General features: G+C 43.3%; 1 protein-coding gene and 1 non-coding gene across 6 annotated transcripts in view; one reads left to right on the top strand and one right to left on the bottom strand.

Annotated features, from left to right (window-relative positions):
• Positions 1 to 509: 509 nt before the first annotated feature.
• The window catches only part of SEMA5A (semaphorin 5A), a 565,569-nt gene continuing 548,934 nt past the window's right edge, over positions 510 to 17,144 (bottom strand). For all 5 annotated transcript variants that reach the window (XM_027520271.1, XM_027520273.1, XM_027520269.1 and 2 more), the window contains 2 exons: positions 9,806 to 10,017; positions 510 to 7,255 (listed from right to left, as the gene is read on the bottom strand). In XM_027520271.1, the coding sequence (XP_027376072.1) occupies positions 7,136 to 7,255; positions 9,806 to 10,017 (332 nt within the window). In that variant the 3' untranslated portion in view covers positions 510 to 7,135. The remainder of the gene's footprint in view (positions 7,256 to 9,805; positions 10,018 to 17,144) is intronic.
• TRNAC-GCA lies at positions 14,519 to 14,590 on the top strand. Its single transcript has one exon. It is a non-coding gene; the product is annotated as a tRNA-Cys (tRNA).

Here is a 17,144-nt window from a genome sequence, read left to right as displayed (position 1 = left end):
CTTTGCAACCCAATGTATGGTAGCCCACCAGGTTCCTATGCCCATGGGATTCTCCAGGTGAGAATACTGGGGTGGGTTGCCGTTTCCTTTTTCTAAAATTGTGTGCATGCTGAGTCACTTCAGTCATGCTGGACTCTTTTCAAAACCAGTGAACTGATGAACAGAAAAGATGAAAGTGAAGATCACTGGAAATCTGGATTGCACATTTCTAGCAACCAGGTTTCCAATGAAACCTTGAAAGTATAATGTAAGGAATGAAAAGAAGTGTAGTATATACACCCAACGGTCATGAGGGGAATGTCCAGAAATCCACAAGTATTCCAACAAGACAACTGAAGTTCCATTTTTCTCACTCCAGTGAAGGGCAGACAGTGCTACCTCATTCTAAAAAGGGTCCATTATGATAAATATATATTGTCTCTTACACATGAATTTCAAGATCAGTAACTTTCTGTAAGTTTACCAAAGGCTCAACATGACTTCCAAGAAATTTCAATAAAAAAAAGAAAAACAATCCCAAATAAGTTTATTTTGTATCACAAAAACAGCAACAGCAAATTAACAAGGAATGAGGCATTTAACATTTCATAACATATTCAAAAGTTGTGAATGGCATAACACACAATTTTAATTACATACTTTTGAAGAATCTTACATTGGACCAATTTTGTGCACTTTCTTTGCAAACAGTGTAGAATTTTGGTGGTGTATGTAGGGGCTTGTGTTGAAGGTTCCTACTGTGCTTTCTTTCAAAGTGCAGAAATTCAAGTTTGATTTTGGTCAACAGTCACAGTATGGGTTGAGGGGAGAGAATGAATCAAATTTAACAGAGAAAACACCTGATTCAAATTAAGGAAGAAAACTTTGTGAACTTATGAAGCAGTTTTGACACTGACTTCAAACAAACAGTGGGCAGTATTCTATGTGGTTGTCACTCCACTCACCAGATCTGCCAAGCATCACCAGCTTCCATCTGATTTTCCTGTAGCTATAGAGACTTAACTGAAGAGGGCCAGTAACAAGATCCTTTAACTTCTACAGGCATCCCATTGACATTCCTTCTACAGAACAAACTCTCAAGTATTTTTGAAAGATGTAAAATTAAAGTGATGACAGTTTCTGGAAGGCTGGGCTCACCTAAATTCTGAATACATCATGCCACCCCACTCCGGCACCACAGCCCCAGTGGGGGCAGAATTCACACCTGACGATGCTGTGCTTCTTGTTCTTTTCCTGAGATCAAAGAGGCATATGAGTGATTTTCATTAGAGTACAGCCAATCAGTCTTCTGCTTTGAACAAATATCCAGATAAAATGATAAACCATCATCTGAAACAAGGCACTGGCGACTTTTTACAGGAAATTAAACTACCTGCACTTACTAACAAGGCTCTTTCTTAGTGATGATAGTTTGGGTCTTCTGGAATCCAGATTTTGCTTTCCAGCTTGTATTTATCTAATGTGGGGACCATTTTAAACATCTAACATTTGGGCCATTTTTGGCATTAAGTTGCCAAAAAGCTGAGAAAGAACAGGATCATCTTTGATTGGCTGGCCTCAGATTTCTGACTGATATGGAAGAGCTGGAATGAATTTTGTTGCCCATCCAACATGTTTGTTTAAGAAATGCCATACAGTGATTTTCCATTTCAATTTTTCTCCTTTCAGGTGTTACGATACCTTTGACTAGCTACTGTTGTCATGTCAACAACGTGAAGCAAGTTTGGTGGAATGAGAAATGGTTTTGGGTAATGGGTAATAAGGGGCTTCCCAGGTGGTGCGGCGGTAAAGAATCTGCCTGGTAATGCAGGAGATGAGACACAAGAGATATAGGAAGGAAAATCCGCTGGAGAAGGAAATGGCAACCCACTCCAATATTCTTGCCTAGGAAATTCCAAGGACAGAGGATTCTGGTGGGCTATATAGTCCACAGGGTCATGGAAGGTCACACATAAATGATCAACCAAGTGCACACACACACACATACAGTGGGTAAGAAGCTTGAACGTTTTGTTTTTCTTAGGCAGGACTAATACAATCTTTTAAAAATACTACACGAGACAACTTTCATTGGGAATAGTACATTCATGTCAGGCTCTGATTTTGGTTCTGATAATGCTGTTAGACATTTTGCAATGTGAACACATATTTTCAAAAGAGAAAAGGTCTCCATTCCTAATGCTTCTGAAACATGTACTAAATTTTTGATGATGCAATATATGACCATTACAAAACTCCCACTTTGATCCATCTGCTCCAAAAATATCTATAATGCATCTTTAACGTAAATCCATAAAAAACAGAATGGAATAGTCATTTTGATAAAAATCTCTGCCAATAGTCCAACTTTATATCTTGCTCATTACTTTTCAATTTCAAAAGAAAAAACAAGCAAGGATGAAAGCAATATATTATTTTGTGTTTTATCAGGTTATCAAAATAGATAGAATGCATTGGTTCTGTATTTGTAGAGTTACGATATATTTAAATCAATTATTATTAATGACAATAGGAAAGAATAACAAATAAATTCCACTATGGCCACTGGTCTCCGTATATTTTATCTTAGATGGCAATTTGCTGTGAAATATTTGGCATTCCCTTTTGTACATTTCTCAGGCCAAAATGAATGTTACTGTGTTGTCCCACTTCACAGTCATTGATCAGAGAAGCTTTCTAGCGTCTGGCAATAGTTAAAAAGGTAGGTAATCAGAAGTATTCAATCTTGGTAAAGCCTGTCAACACGAATCACCATGTCAACATAAATTACCATGAAATAAGAGACAGTAGACGAAATGAATATGCTGGGCATAGCCAATGAGATCTGTGAACTCCATTTTGTGTCGGCTTAAAAATAAGAGCAGGAAAACAGTTTGAATATGAATAGATTTAAGTGTGTTTGTTTGTTTCTGTTTAATTCCCTGCCTTCACAGACAATGATTATTGGAGTTGTGGGATTTATGTGCAGCCCTGCCACATGGAGAACATATGCCTAGAGGCAGACTCCGTGCACGGCATTCACCCCTGATACTTGTTGCCTCTGGATAGATGCCCCAGAGTCACCTTGTGAAAATAGAAAGACTGAATTCGGTGTAGTTATCACGAAATGCCACACACAAGAAAATTCCACTGAAATATAAAAGACATCCTAGGGCTAAAGAAAGTTGATGACCTTGGGGCAAAGTCAATGCTGAAAGTGGTTTGACAGTGCTGGAGAAATATTCATAAATGTCAAAAAGGAACATCAGGATATTTGTAAATGCAAACACCATCACGGCTGCACCTCCAATGTGCATTAAGGGAGTGTTTACACAAAATGACTAACTGAGCGCAGACTTTGTACATTAAAAAAAAATAAAAATCTCCTTTGATTTGCAGTTGCACTAACACATCCTTTCAGGAAGCCCCTGGGCTGAAAATTTGTCCGTAACTCTGAAGGCATCTGACTCACTAACTCTCTAAATTCTGAAGGATTCCTGTGCGAACTCTGACCACACAGGCTTTGATGCCCATGAATTCACCCTTTTCAGATAAATGAGGAAACAGAGGCACCTTCATCTGCACTCTGGGCAGTTGATCCCGGAAGATGCAGGGATCACACACAGGACTGTGTGAGATGATCACAGTCTCCACCTGGGATCATCCACAGCCCTGGGCTGCGAGGGACCAGAGTCCCTTCTTCACAAGACCACTTTCTCCCAAATTCACTTCCTTTCTCTTTGACATCACTCATGAGTCAAGGGGCCAGACCCCTGGCTCTCACTGACCCCGTGGGCTGACCATCCCTGGGCACAGAGCCTTCTCCACATAGGAGCCCTCACATCTGCTCACCACTTACCCCTCTCAGTTCCTTTAGGCTCTCTGTCCACCCTCCATACACACAGGGAGCCATCTTTTTCCCCAGGATTACTGCCAATTCTAGTCGGAATCGACAGGCTTAGTGACACGTCCCTGAAAGAGCAGGAAGGTTCAGATCCCCCGGTAAGTCCCAGGGGCACCAGCACAGAAACAGGCCTAGAGCAAGTCAGGCAATCGGGGAAGAAAAAGCCCGAGTCCAGGGAACCTGGGTCTTCATGCAGCACAGCCTGAGTCTGCGTCTCCAGAATCCAGAGTTGAGGTCGTCCAGGGAGACAAATCCCTCAGTGTGATCAGAGCCATCATCTGCAGAGCTACTCTGAGAGGCCACCTGCTATGCTGTGAGCAGGGAGCCTGGGGCAGTGCGGGTTGGTGTTAGCCAGTGACTAGTCTAATCTAGACAAAGCACCCAACACTGGGAATCAGATTCCAAAGAATTTCAGTGTGAGACTGAAGCCCGTTTCCTAATGAGAACCAGCCAAACTTCAACTATATCTAGAAGCAACCCTAGAAATTAAACTGTTATTAGTTTTTATTTGTGCTGCCTGTTTCAGAAAAAAAAAAAAAAAACAAAAGGAAAGGAAGAATGAAAGAAAGAAAAAGATAGAAAAAGAAAGGAAGGAGGTTGGATAATGAAGAAGTTACACAGAAATTTAAAATGTGACAGGTGTTGGCAGGAATCTCTACCATCCCCCTTACAAAGAGCTGCTGTTGGAAGTCTCCAGCAGAAGTGAGAGGCTTTACCATGAAAGCCACCACGTAGGGGCTTAATGAAGGGTACAGAGGGGAGGCAGACACGTGAGCAGTAGCCCTATGGTAACGGGAAAACAAAAGTTATTCCATGGCTGGTTAAAATTCTTAGATTATAGCTAAAACTATTTCAAAACCAATCCATATTCTATTAAGTAAGAGGGAGGGATGGAGGGAGGAAGGGATGGGAGGGAAGGGGAGAGAGAGAGGAGAGAGAGAGCAGAACATTTTTGTTTTGAATAGAATGCCAGAGAACAAAAACGAATGAATTTCTTTGCGGTGATCATCATAAAGCTTTATGCGATCAACAACATGAAAAGCCTGTTGCGGGGGAGGGTGCTTTCCTTAGTGTGTGAGACTAATTAATGACCAACTTTGAAGTCATTTAGAGAACATTTCCCATCAAGTCCAGTGATGCTTTTTTTATTTGAAATGTCAGTATCGTCCATCCTAGGGGAAAGAGAATGATCTTTTAAGCTTAGAAAACATTGTGGGGGTTGGAATTCATAAAACTGTTAAATGTGCTTCACGATGCGGACATCTGTCTTCCAGAACAGTGATGAGACAGGGTGAAGCAACCAAGGAAAACACAACCCAAGGACAATTAGAAAACCAAGTGTGGACTTCAGACAGAGCAATCTCACACAGCATTCAAGGGAATATGGGAGACACAGCATGAACTCCCCACTGGGAAGACCCAGAACATCATTCACTTGAAATCTATCAGACCTCCCAGAGCCCAGCTGCAATTTAGATTTTATTTTAGTAGAGCCATTTCAGAAAATTTGGGTACATGAGAATGTTTTGAACTCAACAACATTCATTACGAAGCATAAAAATTTCGAATTTCTTTAGATAGGAAAGGGTGAATACATGTATGCTAAAACATACATGTGTCCCTCGATGCCCATACTGTAGATTTTCACAGATCTGAAGGTTCATTGATCAATAAGAGTATGTTTTAATGTCCATCCAGGCCTTTATCATGACACCCAGAGGCATCCAATGGATAGTTTCAATCTTCTTGTTACTTTCAAAAATTATTCAACCAACTGCCATATATTATGTATCTTTCTTTTGTGAGTAATTTATCCTTTTTTTTTCCTTCTGGGGACCACACTGAACAGTATCATAACTCTGAAATGCTTGTGAATGATTGAAGCTCAGAACCACAGGGATCAATGAAAGCCTTAACTTCCAGATACCCTGATTTCTCAGGGTACTTCTTCTGAAATGTTGTTGCCCCATGCAGGGAGAGATGGGAGTAGGTGGGTGGGAAGGCAGCACTGAGATAAAAAAACAAAAGGCACCCAAGCTAAATACCACCTCCTGACCTGACCTGGAGGCAGCAAATGACAGCTTGGAACTTGGGGAGCACTTCAGTATGCACAGCAACACGCTGCAGAAAGCCAGCTTTACACATCGTTAATGCTCTTAGTAGGGGCTGGTGTCCATACGTTAGTTCTATCAGGGAGATGGAAAATAGAAAGTTGCTTTTCATTAAGTGTCAGTTCATCCAATGCCTTCTGTAGCATGAAAAAAAAAAAGTTGTTTTCAATTATATTTCAGTTCTTTCAATACTTTCTTCAATTGGCATCATGAATGCTCAAAATTTTTCTTTGCAGAGAGAGGGCAGGTGCACAATCTATTATACAAATGCTAAACAAGTGGTTATTTTACAGAGTGGTTCTTTAGAATGTTACTATGGCCCAGACAGGCAGGCTCCCTTGACCGCGTGGCAAAGAGCTCCCTGAACTGCCATGAAATCCACAAGGCAGAATAAGGCGAGCTTCCCGGCAAGCTGCAGAACACATTCGCCCTTCATCCCGTCTGTCCCTCTGTTCTTTACACTCACTTCCCCTGGGAACACCACAGCAATGGCAGCAAGGCTGAGGGTGGAGACCTCACATCGCGTACCTGCACCTCCACAGATGCCAGCCAGGCTGAATCCCCGGGCGTCCTCAGGAGAGAAGCGTTCCAAGTCCAAACACACACAGGACCATCCAGAATGAGAAGATGGAGATCACCACAATGGTGAGTCCTTGCATGGCCACATTCACATTCTCCATTTTATCAATACTATAAAGCATGTGGAGGTGGGGAGGCTCTCATATAAAGTGCCTGCTTTCTTGAATTAAATCACCATTAAGATTTATGCTCAGAGTCAAGAAGATTGTTCATATTTCTAAAGACTGCTTCCAATGTGGGTGGTACAGTTATGAAAAAGCTCAAAAAAAGCAACCAACTTATTCGAAAAGTGGACTGAACATAATAAAAACAAAATAAAACTGCACACCATGGCTCATTAAAGACAATCATCAAGAATTGCAGACCAGATTTTCACAGTCATGTTTAGATTTTTGTTGCTTTTGAGAACGTTTCTCTTCGGCAGCAATGGGACACTAGTGGCTTGAAATGCACTTGAGATGTATCCAGACTCCATCTCTGAAGGCTTGGAGACATGGGCAGTCACGGAGCACAGGCCTTAAGGAACTGGGGGAATTACATGAAGCCAAAAATAGAAGAGCTCTTAGTACTCATCATAGTTATTGAGATCTGTAAAGTAGGCGTTAGAATAGGTCTTCCCGGTGAGATGTGGGTTGAAGTATTTGTTTCTTTCCTCTAGGATCAAGTTGTTTTTGTTAAACGCCTGTAAAATATAAGATAGAAGATTTACGAGTACTCAGTAAGCAGTATTTCAGAAAGAGAATATAACAGGAGACGATTATAGTTGACCCTGGAACAACACAGGTGTTCGGGACACCGACCCTCCTCGAAGCTGAAAATCTGAATATAAGTTATGTCCACCCTCCATACGTGTGGTTCTTCCACGTCTGAGGTCTGCCTGGACCCACAGTGCTGCACCTGGATTCAACCAACTTCCTATCGTGGAGTACGGTAGTAATACTGAAAAAATCTGCAAATAAGTGGACCCAAGAAGGGCAGTGTTGTTCAAAAATCTGCTGTGTGTGTATGTGAGCTCTCCCCTAAGCCTTCATTGTTTTCAAATGTCTTTTCTCACTTACACGCTTCTGCACATCATTTTCCTCGTTGAGGACTTGCCTCATAACTAGGATGAGGTCGGTAGATTTTTCAGTCCAGATTATTTTTGAGCTTTACTCAGAAAGTCTACTTTTGAACTTTAGTCTGAAAATTTCCAAGAGTTAGAACACCTAAATTGAAACCTAAAGGAAACCTAAGACTCTAGTGATTTCAAATTCACGAGCACTTTGAGTATTACCACTTGTAACTGAGTAGCTGTATAAGCAGCTTTTGGATTGTCATGGTACATTGATAAAAGATTTTGAAGGAACACATTTACATAAATGCATGAGATTCTTAATTTCTCATTTTCTACACTTGTGGGAAGGTGACTGTGGTGGTGGTGGTTTCTACTGCAGCCATTTCTGACACAAAAGCTCCTTCTCACTAAGAGAATAGTTACCCATACTCTGGGGCCTCCCTGGTGGTTGAGATGATAAAGAATCTGCCTGCAATGCAGGAGACCCAGGTTCAATCCCTGGGTCAGAAGATCCCGTGAAGAAGGGAATGGCTTACCACTCCAGTATTCTTGCCTGAAGAATCCCATGGACAGAGGGGCCTGGCTGGCTACAGTCCATGGAGTTGCAAACAGCCAGACATGACTGAGCAATTTTCACTTCACTTTACATACCCGTACTTTTGTTGAACTATCCCAAGTAGAGGGTAAATTATGAGAGGCTCAAAATAAAAGATGTTAGGTAGGTGGCAGAGCCCAAACATCCAGGATTTATCTGGCCAAGGAGTCATAAGAAAGTTCTAGAAAGACTCATTAGAGCCTGGACAGCGGTACTTTGCCTTCAGGGCAGCAAGATTTCAGATTAAGTGGCTCCTGGATCTTCAGTGAGAAGAGGAGACCAGCTAAATGATCTTCAGATGCTTGAAGCAACTGATCACAGGTGAGCTGATGGGTTGGGATCACACGGAGAAGGGCTCCCTTCTTGGCTACTGGAGGTTTCTCCTTGAAGATTCTTGCTCCTGGGAACACATGTTCCTCCTCCTCTGGGGGCTTGGTTCTGAGAAGGTGTGTGGGGTGTGTTATTAATTCTTGGGGCTTCATTTCCTGGCTCTATCATGGATCAGTATAACGTGCTGATGGCTGCTGAATCCAGCTCTGTCTCTATGCATGTGGGGGCCCCATGGTGATGAGAGGAATGAGAGAGGCCCCTGCAGATCCTGGGACATAAGAGCCTCCAACTAGCTGAAGCTGTGAGGGCTGAAGAAACTCCGTTTTCCATGTGGGAAAGAAACTGGATTTTGAATGAAACCATCACAGCAGAGAGACAGGGCATCAACATACTCCCTAAGGACTATTAAGGGGAACCATGAACTTCACAGGAATGTCAAAATTCAGGTAGCTTAATGAAATGATGGCATTTGCAGCAACATGGACAGACGTAGACAGGATCATACTAAGTGAAGTACGCCGGACAAAGACAAATATCGTATGATATCAATTATATGTGGAATCTAAAAAATAATACAAATGAACTTATTTACAAAGCAGAAACATAGAAAATAAACTTATGGTTTTCAAATGGGAAAGGTGGGCATGGGATAAATTAGGAGTATGGGATTAATAGATATATATCATCATACACAAACTAAACAGCAAGGATTTACTGTGCAGCACAGGGAAATATATTCAATATCTTGTGAAAGCAAAGTGAAAAGTGAAAGCAAAGTCAGACTCTTTGAGACCCCATGGACTGTAGCCTGTGAGGTTCCTCCGTCCATGGAATTTTCCAGGCAAGAGTACTGGAGTGGGTTGCCATTTCCTTCTCCAGGGGATCTTCCCGACCCAGGGATTGAACCCAGGTCTCCAGCACTGCAGACAGACGATTTTACCGTCTGAGCCACCATGGAAGCAGCACAGGGGAACATAGTCAATATCTTGTAACAACCTATAATGGGAAAGAATCAGAAACCAAATGTACATGTAACAGAATCACTTTGCTGTGCACCTGAAATTAACACAACACTGCTAATCAACTCTCTTTCAATATGTCAAATAAAAATTAACGGAAAAAATAAGAGACGTCATTCACCTTGCCCCTCACCCCATGACCTGAATCACCACCACTGAGTTTTGCCGACAGCCCCCAGGATAACACCTGCCTCCTTGGCATACCTGGCCACAGCAGTGGCTGCCGATCCTTACCTTGATGGCCTCCACCGAGTCGTACTTGTCCAGTTTGTTAATGTGGTTGGTTATGCTGGTGTTGAGAGGGGCGGGTGCGACAGGGTGGATGACGGTGGCGTCGTGGGATTGTTGCTGGTACCGCTGGCAGTAGGTGTAGACGAGCAGCGTGAGAAGGCAGCCTAGGATGGAGCTGCTGAGCCCCACGGCAATCATGTGGAACAAGTTGAACTCTGGGGAGACAAGAGCCACAGTGAGGCCACCAGGAAAGGGACACACTCCTCCCCAGCACAGTGGGCTCAGAGGAAAAGAGAAGGATGCAAGGGGAAAGCACCACATTCCTTCCAAAACCAGGAAATCATCAGACCCTTCTTTGAAGTGTCCCAGGGACGTCCCCAGTGGTTTGCAGTTAAGACTCTGCCTTCTAAGGGGGGCGGTGTGGGTTTGATCCCTGGTCAGGGAGCTAAGATCCTACGTGTCTTGTTGCCCGCCACCCCCCCCCAAAAAAAAAAACAGAAACAAGCTACAAGACAGAAACAGTATCATAACAAATTCAATAAAGCCTTTTTTTTTATGTAGACCATGAAAAAAAAATCTTTAATAATATAAAATGTCACTGCTACCAAAACACTTCTCCGCATTGACCAGTGTAGTTTATGTCAATGCTTTTATGGATTATAACCAGTCTTTTGGACGTCCCCACACACCCTAGCAGAGACATTTTTTCTCTTTAAAGGCTTGAACAAGAAAGTCCTTCTGTCTCAAGTGCAGCATGATCTGTGGTTCCTGGGGTTCCTAGGGAGCACGTTTTCCATGCTCCTGAAGGGACTGAGGGCCCCAGCACACAGCCTGTCTGTGTCCCGGGAACAAAGCGAGGATGCATCTCACTGCTTCCCATCCCCACTCACCTGCAAGCCTGACCACTTCCCCTCTCCTTTATCGCTTCATATTGTTTAAAACTGTGCTCTGATTGCATCATTCTTAATGTTTCCACTACATTTTTGGAATATGAATATGCACATATTGTATAACATTAGAAAGTGCATAAGGGTAGACAAGAATAAGTCTTTTTACTTTTTTTAATTTCCAAGAGGAAACGACTGTCACCATTTCTGTACTATGTTTTGGAGACACAAGGCACACTCACATGCTGTGTGTGTCTGTTGTAAATGTCACCCAGGTACCATTTTTTTCACTCACTTTGTATTTTGGAGACCTTATAAGTAAAATGCTTTACTCCAAAGAAACAAAGGATTTGTATCAAAGAAATATGATCTTTTAATGGTCATGAAATGACCCTCTTTTATACAGTGTTTTTTTCCTACTTAATAACATTTCAAGTTATTTTGAGTTATAAATACAAAATATTGAAAAAATGAACTGATAGGGCCTTATGTCTCTAATATAGGATTGGTTTGAGTGGTATCAAAGTGGCATAGCAAGGCCTGCTTAATGTCTGAGAAAGAACAACAAAATAAAAAATAAGATATTCACTGTGTGTTGGTAAAACACTCGACAATCAAAATTTTAAGCCTTTTAGGAAATAAAGATGACATCTGAGCTGTGCCCATGAAGCTGAAATTACTGAAATTCAGGTAAAGCAAAATATGACCTCAATGCTTTTCTGCTGTCTTGGCAATGTACAGCTCACCAGTTGCCTGAGGGTTACTGGCCTTGTGTCTCCATTGCACAGGGCACTTCTGAGGCTCTAGCTTTCCTCCCAGATGTCCCCTTCATGCATCACCAGATGCCAAGTGTCACCCTTCCTCTCTCTCACTGCCCACTCTGCACTCAAATGGGACCACTGAAGATGCCTGCTGGGTACCACTGTGGATGCCGGACGAGAAGACTGGGCCACATGGGGAGGTCCCCAGGGAGAGAAGACCTGTGAGTCTGTTCCCTGTACCCAGCAGGTCCTGGCATATTTGTTCTTTAATCACCTGGGCTCCTTCCCAAGGACTCTGAGGGCTGCCTTTGCCTCACCTGGAATCCAGAGCACAGGTGGAGCATCCTTCACCCATCTCTAAACCCTCTAAGCTTCTCCCTCTAAGCTGTGCCCCTTTGCTGCTCCTGGACACCATATTCTGGGGCTCTAGGGCCCTAGGAACTGGATTTGCACCCCAAGGTAGATGAAGATGGTGTAGAAGGGCAGCCTCTTCCTCTGTCCTCTGTGAGCTATAACCAATGTACTGCCACTCCCACTGAAATTCTAAACTGATGATTCCTAATAGAGGCCTCCAGTGCCTTCAGCACCTGAGGCTGGATAATCCAGGAGGATGATACTAGAACATTCCACAGTACCACCCATTCCCTGACATCCACCTCAATTTTTCACTTCTTGATTATTTGGTCACTGGTTTAACAAAGTGAAAGGAATAAATAAATCTGTGGCGTTTTCTGATTTTGTCTAAAGCCTTTAGGGCTGAATCTGGGACAGTAGAATTAAGTATGTAAGGGCCATTCTACTAGCAACCATTAGAAGCTTCTACTCTAACCCTAAAGCCACCCTCAAGGTAAGCAAGCGTGGACTCCACACTTGTTGACATTTCTCAATGCTTTATAGCCATTTAGACCCTCCAGGGTCAAGGCCATGTGGGGATAAAAGCACTTCTGCTGCCTATATTTTCCTCCAATAGTTTCAGAGCGTCCAGTCTTACGTTTACGTCTTCAATCCATTTTGAGTTTGTTTTTGTGTAGGTGTTAGGGAGTGTTCTAACTTCATTCTTTTATGCGTGCTGTCCAGTTGTCCCAGCACCACTCATTGAAGAGACTGTCTTTTTTCCATTGTATATCCTTGTCTCCTCTGTCACAGATTAGGTCACTGTAGAAGCGGGTGTTTTTCTCTGGGTTTTCTATCCTAATCCATTGAGCTATAGTTTTGTTTTTGTGCCAGTACCATACTGTACTGATTACTGTAGCTTTGTAATATAGCCTGAAGTCAGGGCTCCTGATTCCTCCAGCTCTATTTTTCTTTTTCAAACTTGCTTTGGCTAGTTGGGGTCTTCTGTGTTTTCACATAAATTGTAAAATAATTTGGTTATAATTCTGTGAAAAATGCCATTAGTAATTTGATAGGGATTTCACTGAATCTGTAGTTTCCTTTAGGTAACAATAGTCATTTTCACAATATTGATTTTTCCAATTTAAGAACATGGTACATCTCTCCATCTGTTCGTGTCATTTGTTTGTCTTTTACTAGTGTCTTACAGTTTTCTGAGTATGGATCTTTTGCCTTCTTATGTACATTTATTCCTAGGTATTTTATTCTTTATATCCAGCAAAACTGACTTTCAAGTATAAGGAGAATAATCTGTTGTCTCAGTGTCACAACTTGGAGAACACTGTTCACAGGAGCCCTTCCTGTGGGCATATTCAGAGAACAAGACCCATACAACAGGCAAGACACAGACAAGAGGTTGGAGGTGAGCCTTAAATACGCAGCGGCTTGTAAACAAAGGCCAGTGAGGGTGAGAGGGGAGCACGCACGGCACAGCCGCTCTGGGTTCTGATGGTGCAGACAGAGCACAGCTGCAGATTCTGTGCTTTTCACACATGGAAGACTGGTGGGGACTGTCTGTCTAGCAAGTCCATTGGCACCATTTTTCCAGCAGCATTTGCTCACCACGTGTCTCTGTGTCACATTTTAGCAATTTTTGCAATAGTTCAAACTTTTTTTTTTATTACTGTTAGAATCTGTTATGGTAATCTGTGATCAGTGATCTTTGATGTTACTATTGCAAAAAATTATGACTTGCCAAAGCCTCAGATGATGGTTAGCTTTTTCTTTTTTTGGCAATACAGTACTTTAAAATTTATAAAAGTACTTCTGCTGTAGTAGTAACATATTATATTATAACAGGGGAAGATGTATGACTCTCTCCATATGCAGATACTTTGTCATTAGTCAAGTGAATCATTCCTGCAGGTGCCTGGGGAAGGCTGGGCCAGCTGACATCCCTAGGATGATTGTATAGTCTCTGGGTCTCATGCAACTAAAAATAGCTCTCAAAGTCAGAACCTTTCAAGAGGCCTACATTTTTTTCTGTGTAAGTGAAAAATTGTTCCTATTAAATCTCTTGAATCTGCTTAGTGTGGCACTTTGCTTTGAATATGCTTTTTTGCTATTGTTTTGGTTCAGTAAATTTGGAACAGAGACCAATTACCCAGTGGGCTCAACTGGTCAATTATCTGTGTAAAGTTTGACTGATTTTTCAATAAGCTGAAAAAAGTTATCTGTGAAGTCCCCTCAACATCCTCAAAACTCCTTGCTAGGTAACGCTTTTTACTTGTCACCTACAATTAGCCCCATCTGACCTCTTACCCACAGGGCTTCCCCGGGGGCTCAGACTGTAAAGAATTGGCCTGTAATGCAGGAGACTCGGATTCAATCCCTGGGTCAGGAAGATCCCTTGGAGAAGGGAATGGTAATCTCCCCCACTATTCTTGCCTGGGAAATCCCATGGACAGAGGAGCCTGGAGGGCTAGAGTCCACAGAGTCACAAAGAGTCAGACACGACTGACCATCTGGAGCACGCCTGCACACATGACCACTTACCCACCTGCTCTGCTGTGCCAGTGTCAGCAGCCTAAGACCAAAACAATGAGTTTTGAAGACTGTGATTAAAGTTTCTATGACTGAATCAATAGCACCTTGAGGTTTGATTTGGTGCAGCATATGGCAGAACTGGCTCAAACACACAAATGCTGAGTCTTAGGATGGAAGTGGGCCTTCTGTCCCTCCTAGCTCAGTTGGTAAAGAATCTGCTTGCAATGCAGGAGACCCAGGTTCGATTCCTGGGTTGGGAAGATCCCCTGGAGAAGGAAATGGCAACCCCCTCCACAGAGGCTACAGTCCATGGGGTTGCAAGAGTCGGACACGACTGAGCGACTAAAGAGAGTAAGAGAGACAAAAGGGCCTTCTGTGTCATGTCCTCCTGGATGTTCAAGGTCTTGGCAGGACTCCCATATCTTACCCTGAGAAGGCCAGCTGAGGAAAGTGGCTTGTGAATTTGTGTTACACCTGCAGGGTCAGTCATGCTGCAGAAGCATCAGCTGGCTGCACCCAGATTCTGCCTTGAAATCCCTCAGGATGGGGACACTCTCTATAATCTCTGCCACTCTGGGGACCCTGGGTATTGTCTAAGAGTGCTGCCTGGACAGAGATGCTATGGCTGCAGACCCCAGACACCTTCCCGTGGGACACTCAGCACCAGGACTCTTTTCTTGTGGTGATTGTCGTTTAGTTGCTAAGTCATGTCTGACTCTTTGTGACTGCACAGACTATAACCCATCAGGCTCCTCTGCCCAAGAAATTTCTCAGGCAAGATTATTGCAGTGGGTTGCCAATTCCTTCTCTAGGGGATCTTCCTGACCCAGGGATTGAACTGACATCTCCTGCTTTGGCAGGCAGATTCTTTATCACTGAGCCATCTTGGAAACCCAAGGTGCTCCGGGCTTAACACTCACACTGGGATCCCACCGTCTGGATCTAGACCCAGCTCCACTTCGACTTCCTGTGAACCTCTTCTCTCTGACCGTCTCTCTGTTTATAAAATGCAGATAAAAGCTCTGGCTGCTATGCCTTCTCTACAATTCCCAAAACCAGTCTCTGAACACAAATGATTTTTCACCACTCATCTGGCAGTGAAGCCCGACCTGACCCGACCTGACCGTTTGCTGCAGAACTGACCAGAAATGCCAGGAGGAGCATTCATTAGCTGCTTCCCTTCACCCATATTCCATGGCAAGGTCTTTAAAGAGACTGGTTACTATGGAGTGTGGTCCCCAGATCCTCGGGGATGTCATACTGTATATGCCCAGTATCAGCCGTCTATACCCTGAAAAACGCTGATTTCCGAATCCTTCTCTATTGCCAAGGGTTTTACAAAAAGAACTGTGGGCTGCGGCACCCACAGGAACAAACTTTGCAGGGATGAAATAGGAAACCTCCTGTCATCTGATACAGTGTTGAGCATATAGTGACTGATCCAAAAATACTAAGGTGCCAATTATTCTTCTGTGAACCAACCCACGTTCATCTTGCAGCTGGATCCCAAGGTGTGTGCGTGCTCAGTTGCTTCAGTCATGTTTGACTCTTTGCAACCCTATGGACTGTAGCCCGCCAGGCTCCTCTGTCCATGGGATTCTCCAGGCAAGAATACTGGAGTGGGTTGCCATGCCCTCCTCCAGGGGCTCTTCCTGACCCAGGGATCGAACCCCAGTCTCCTGTGTCTCCTGCATTACAAGAGGCTTCTCTACCGCTGAGTCACTGGGGAAGCCCAGATCCCAAGGCAGTGGTCGCTAGTCTGTGAACTCAGTGAACTGACCCACATCAGACTTGAGACTTCACCCTTCTCAGGCACAGGGCTCTCCTGGGATATGTCATTTCTTTCCAGATGAGTTGGAGCTATTCGAGTCCCCACTGTACGCACCCCTCACAAAACTGGAACAGAGTGGGTGCTCAGTAAACACGACTGAAAACAAATGGATTAACAGATGGCTGAGTAAACAGAATGTAACAGTGTAGACAGACTTTATCAGTGTATTTAATAACGCAAGTACATCCCCAAAACACACCTCTGAAAATCCAGCTTCTTTCTGAGTGTGAGAGACCCAAGACCTTTGACCTGAGCTGTCTGGGACTCCCAGCTGGAATAGATTATGCTAGGACTGGTCAGCACGTACACACAGGAAGACACTGGTCCTGTGTTTGGGTACTGGCTCCACACAGCAGCTGGACAGCGGCTGGACTCTGATCAGTGGACAGCCAGCCCCTCCAGTCCAGACAGGATAGAACTAGACAGGAAAGTCCAAAAGCATCATGGATTTGACCCAAGGAATGCGATTTCTGTCATTCAGGGTTGCTGGAAGTTTGAAAAATATCTCTAGAGACATGTCTAACCTTTCGCCCATAATAAAACTGTATCATTTTATTGCTTCAGCCTTTTGGAGATCTGAGGCTGGCTGTCATGGATTTACACTATAAATATAAACAAAATGGTTGCATTCTGTTTTACTCGTGGGAAATCTAACTGTAGCTAATACCAGAATCACTGGATCATACAGCTTACATCCACCAAAAACACCTGAGGGGCTTATTAAACCGCAGAGCCGGACCCCTCTCAGTGAGGTTCTGATTCTGTAGATTGAAAGGGGCCTGAAAACCTGCATTTCTATCAAGTTCCCACATGATACTGATGCTGCTGATCTAAGGACCCAATGTAAGAATCACTGATGCAGACATCAAATATGGACTCCTTTGCATTTTCACTGCCAAAATAAAATGTGTTTAGATCGAGGAGTTCCTCTAATCTGTTTTTCTTGGTCAATAGCAGAAACATCACATGAAACATATGAGATT

The sequence above is a fragment of the Bos indicus x Bos taurus genome, chromosome 20 (genome assembly GCF_003369695.1).
Source record: "Bos indicus x Bos taurus breed Angus x Brahman F1 hybrid chromosome 20, Bos_hybrid_MaternalHap_v2.0, whole genome shotgun sequence".
NCBI classification, from domain to species: domain Eukaryota; kingdom Metazoa; phylum Chordata; class Mammalia; order Artiodactyla; family Bovidae; genus Bos; species Bos indicus x Bos taurus.
This window is presented reverse-complemented; position numbering and strand designations above follow the sequence as displayed.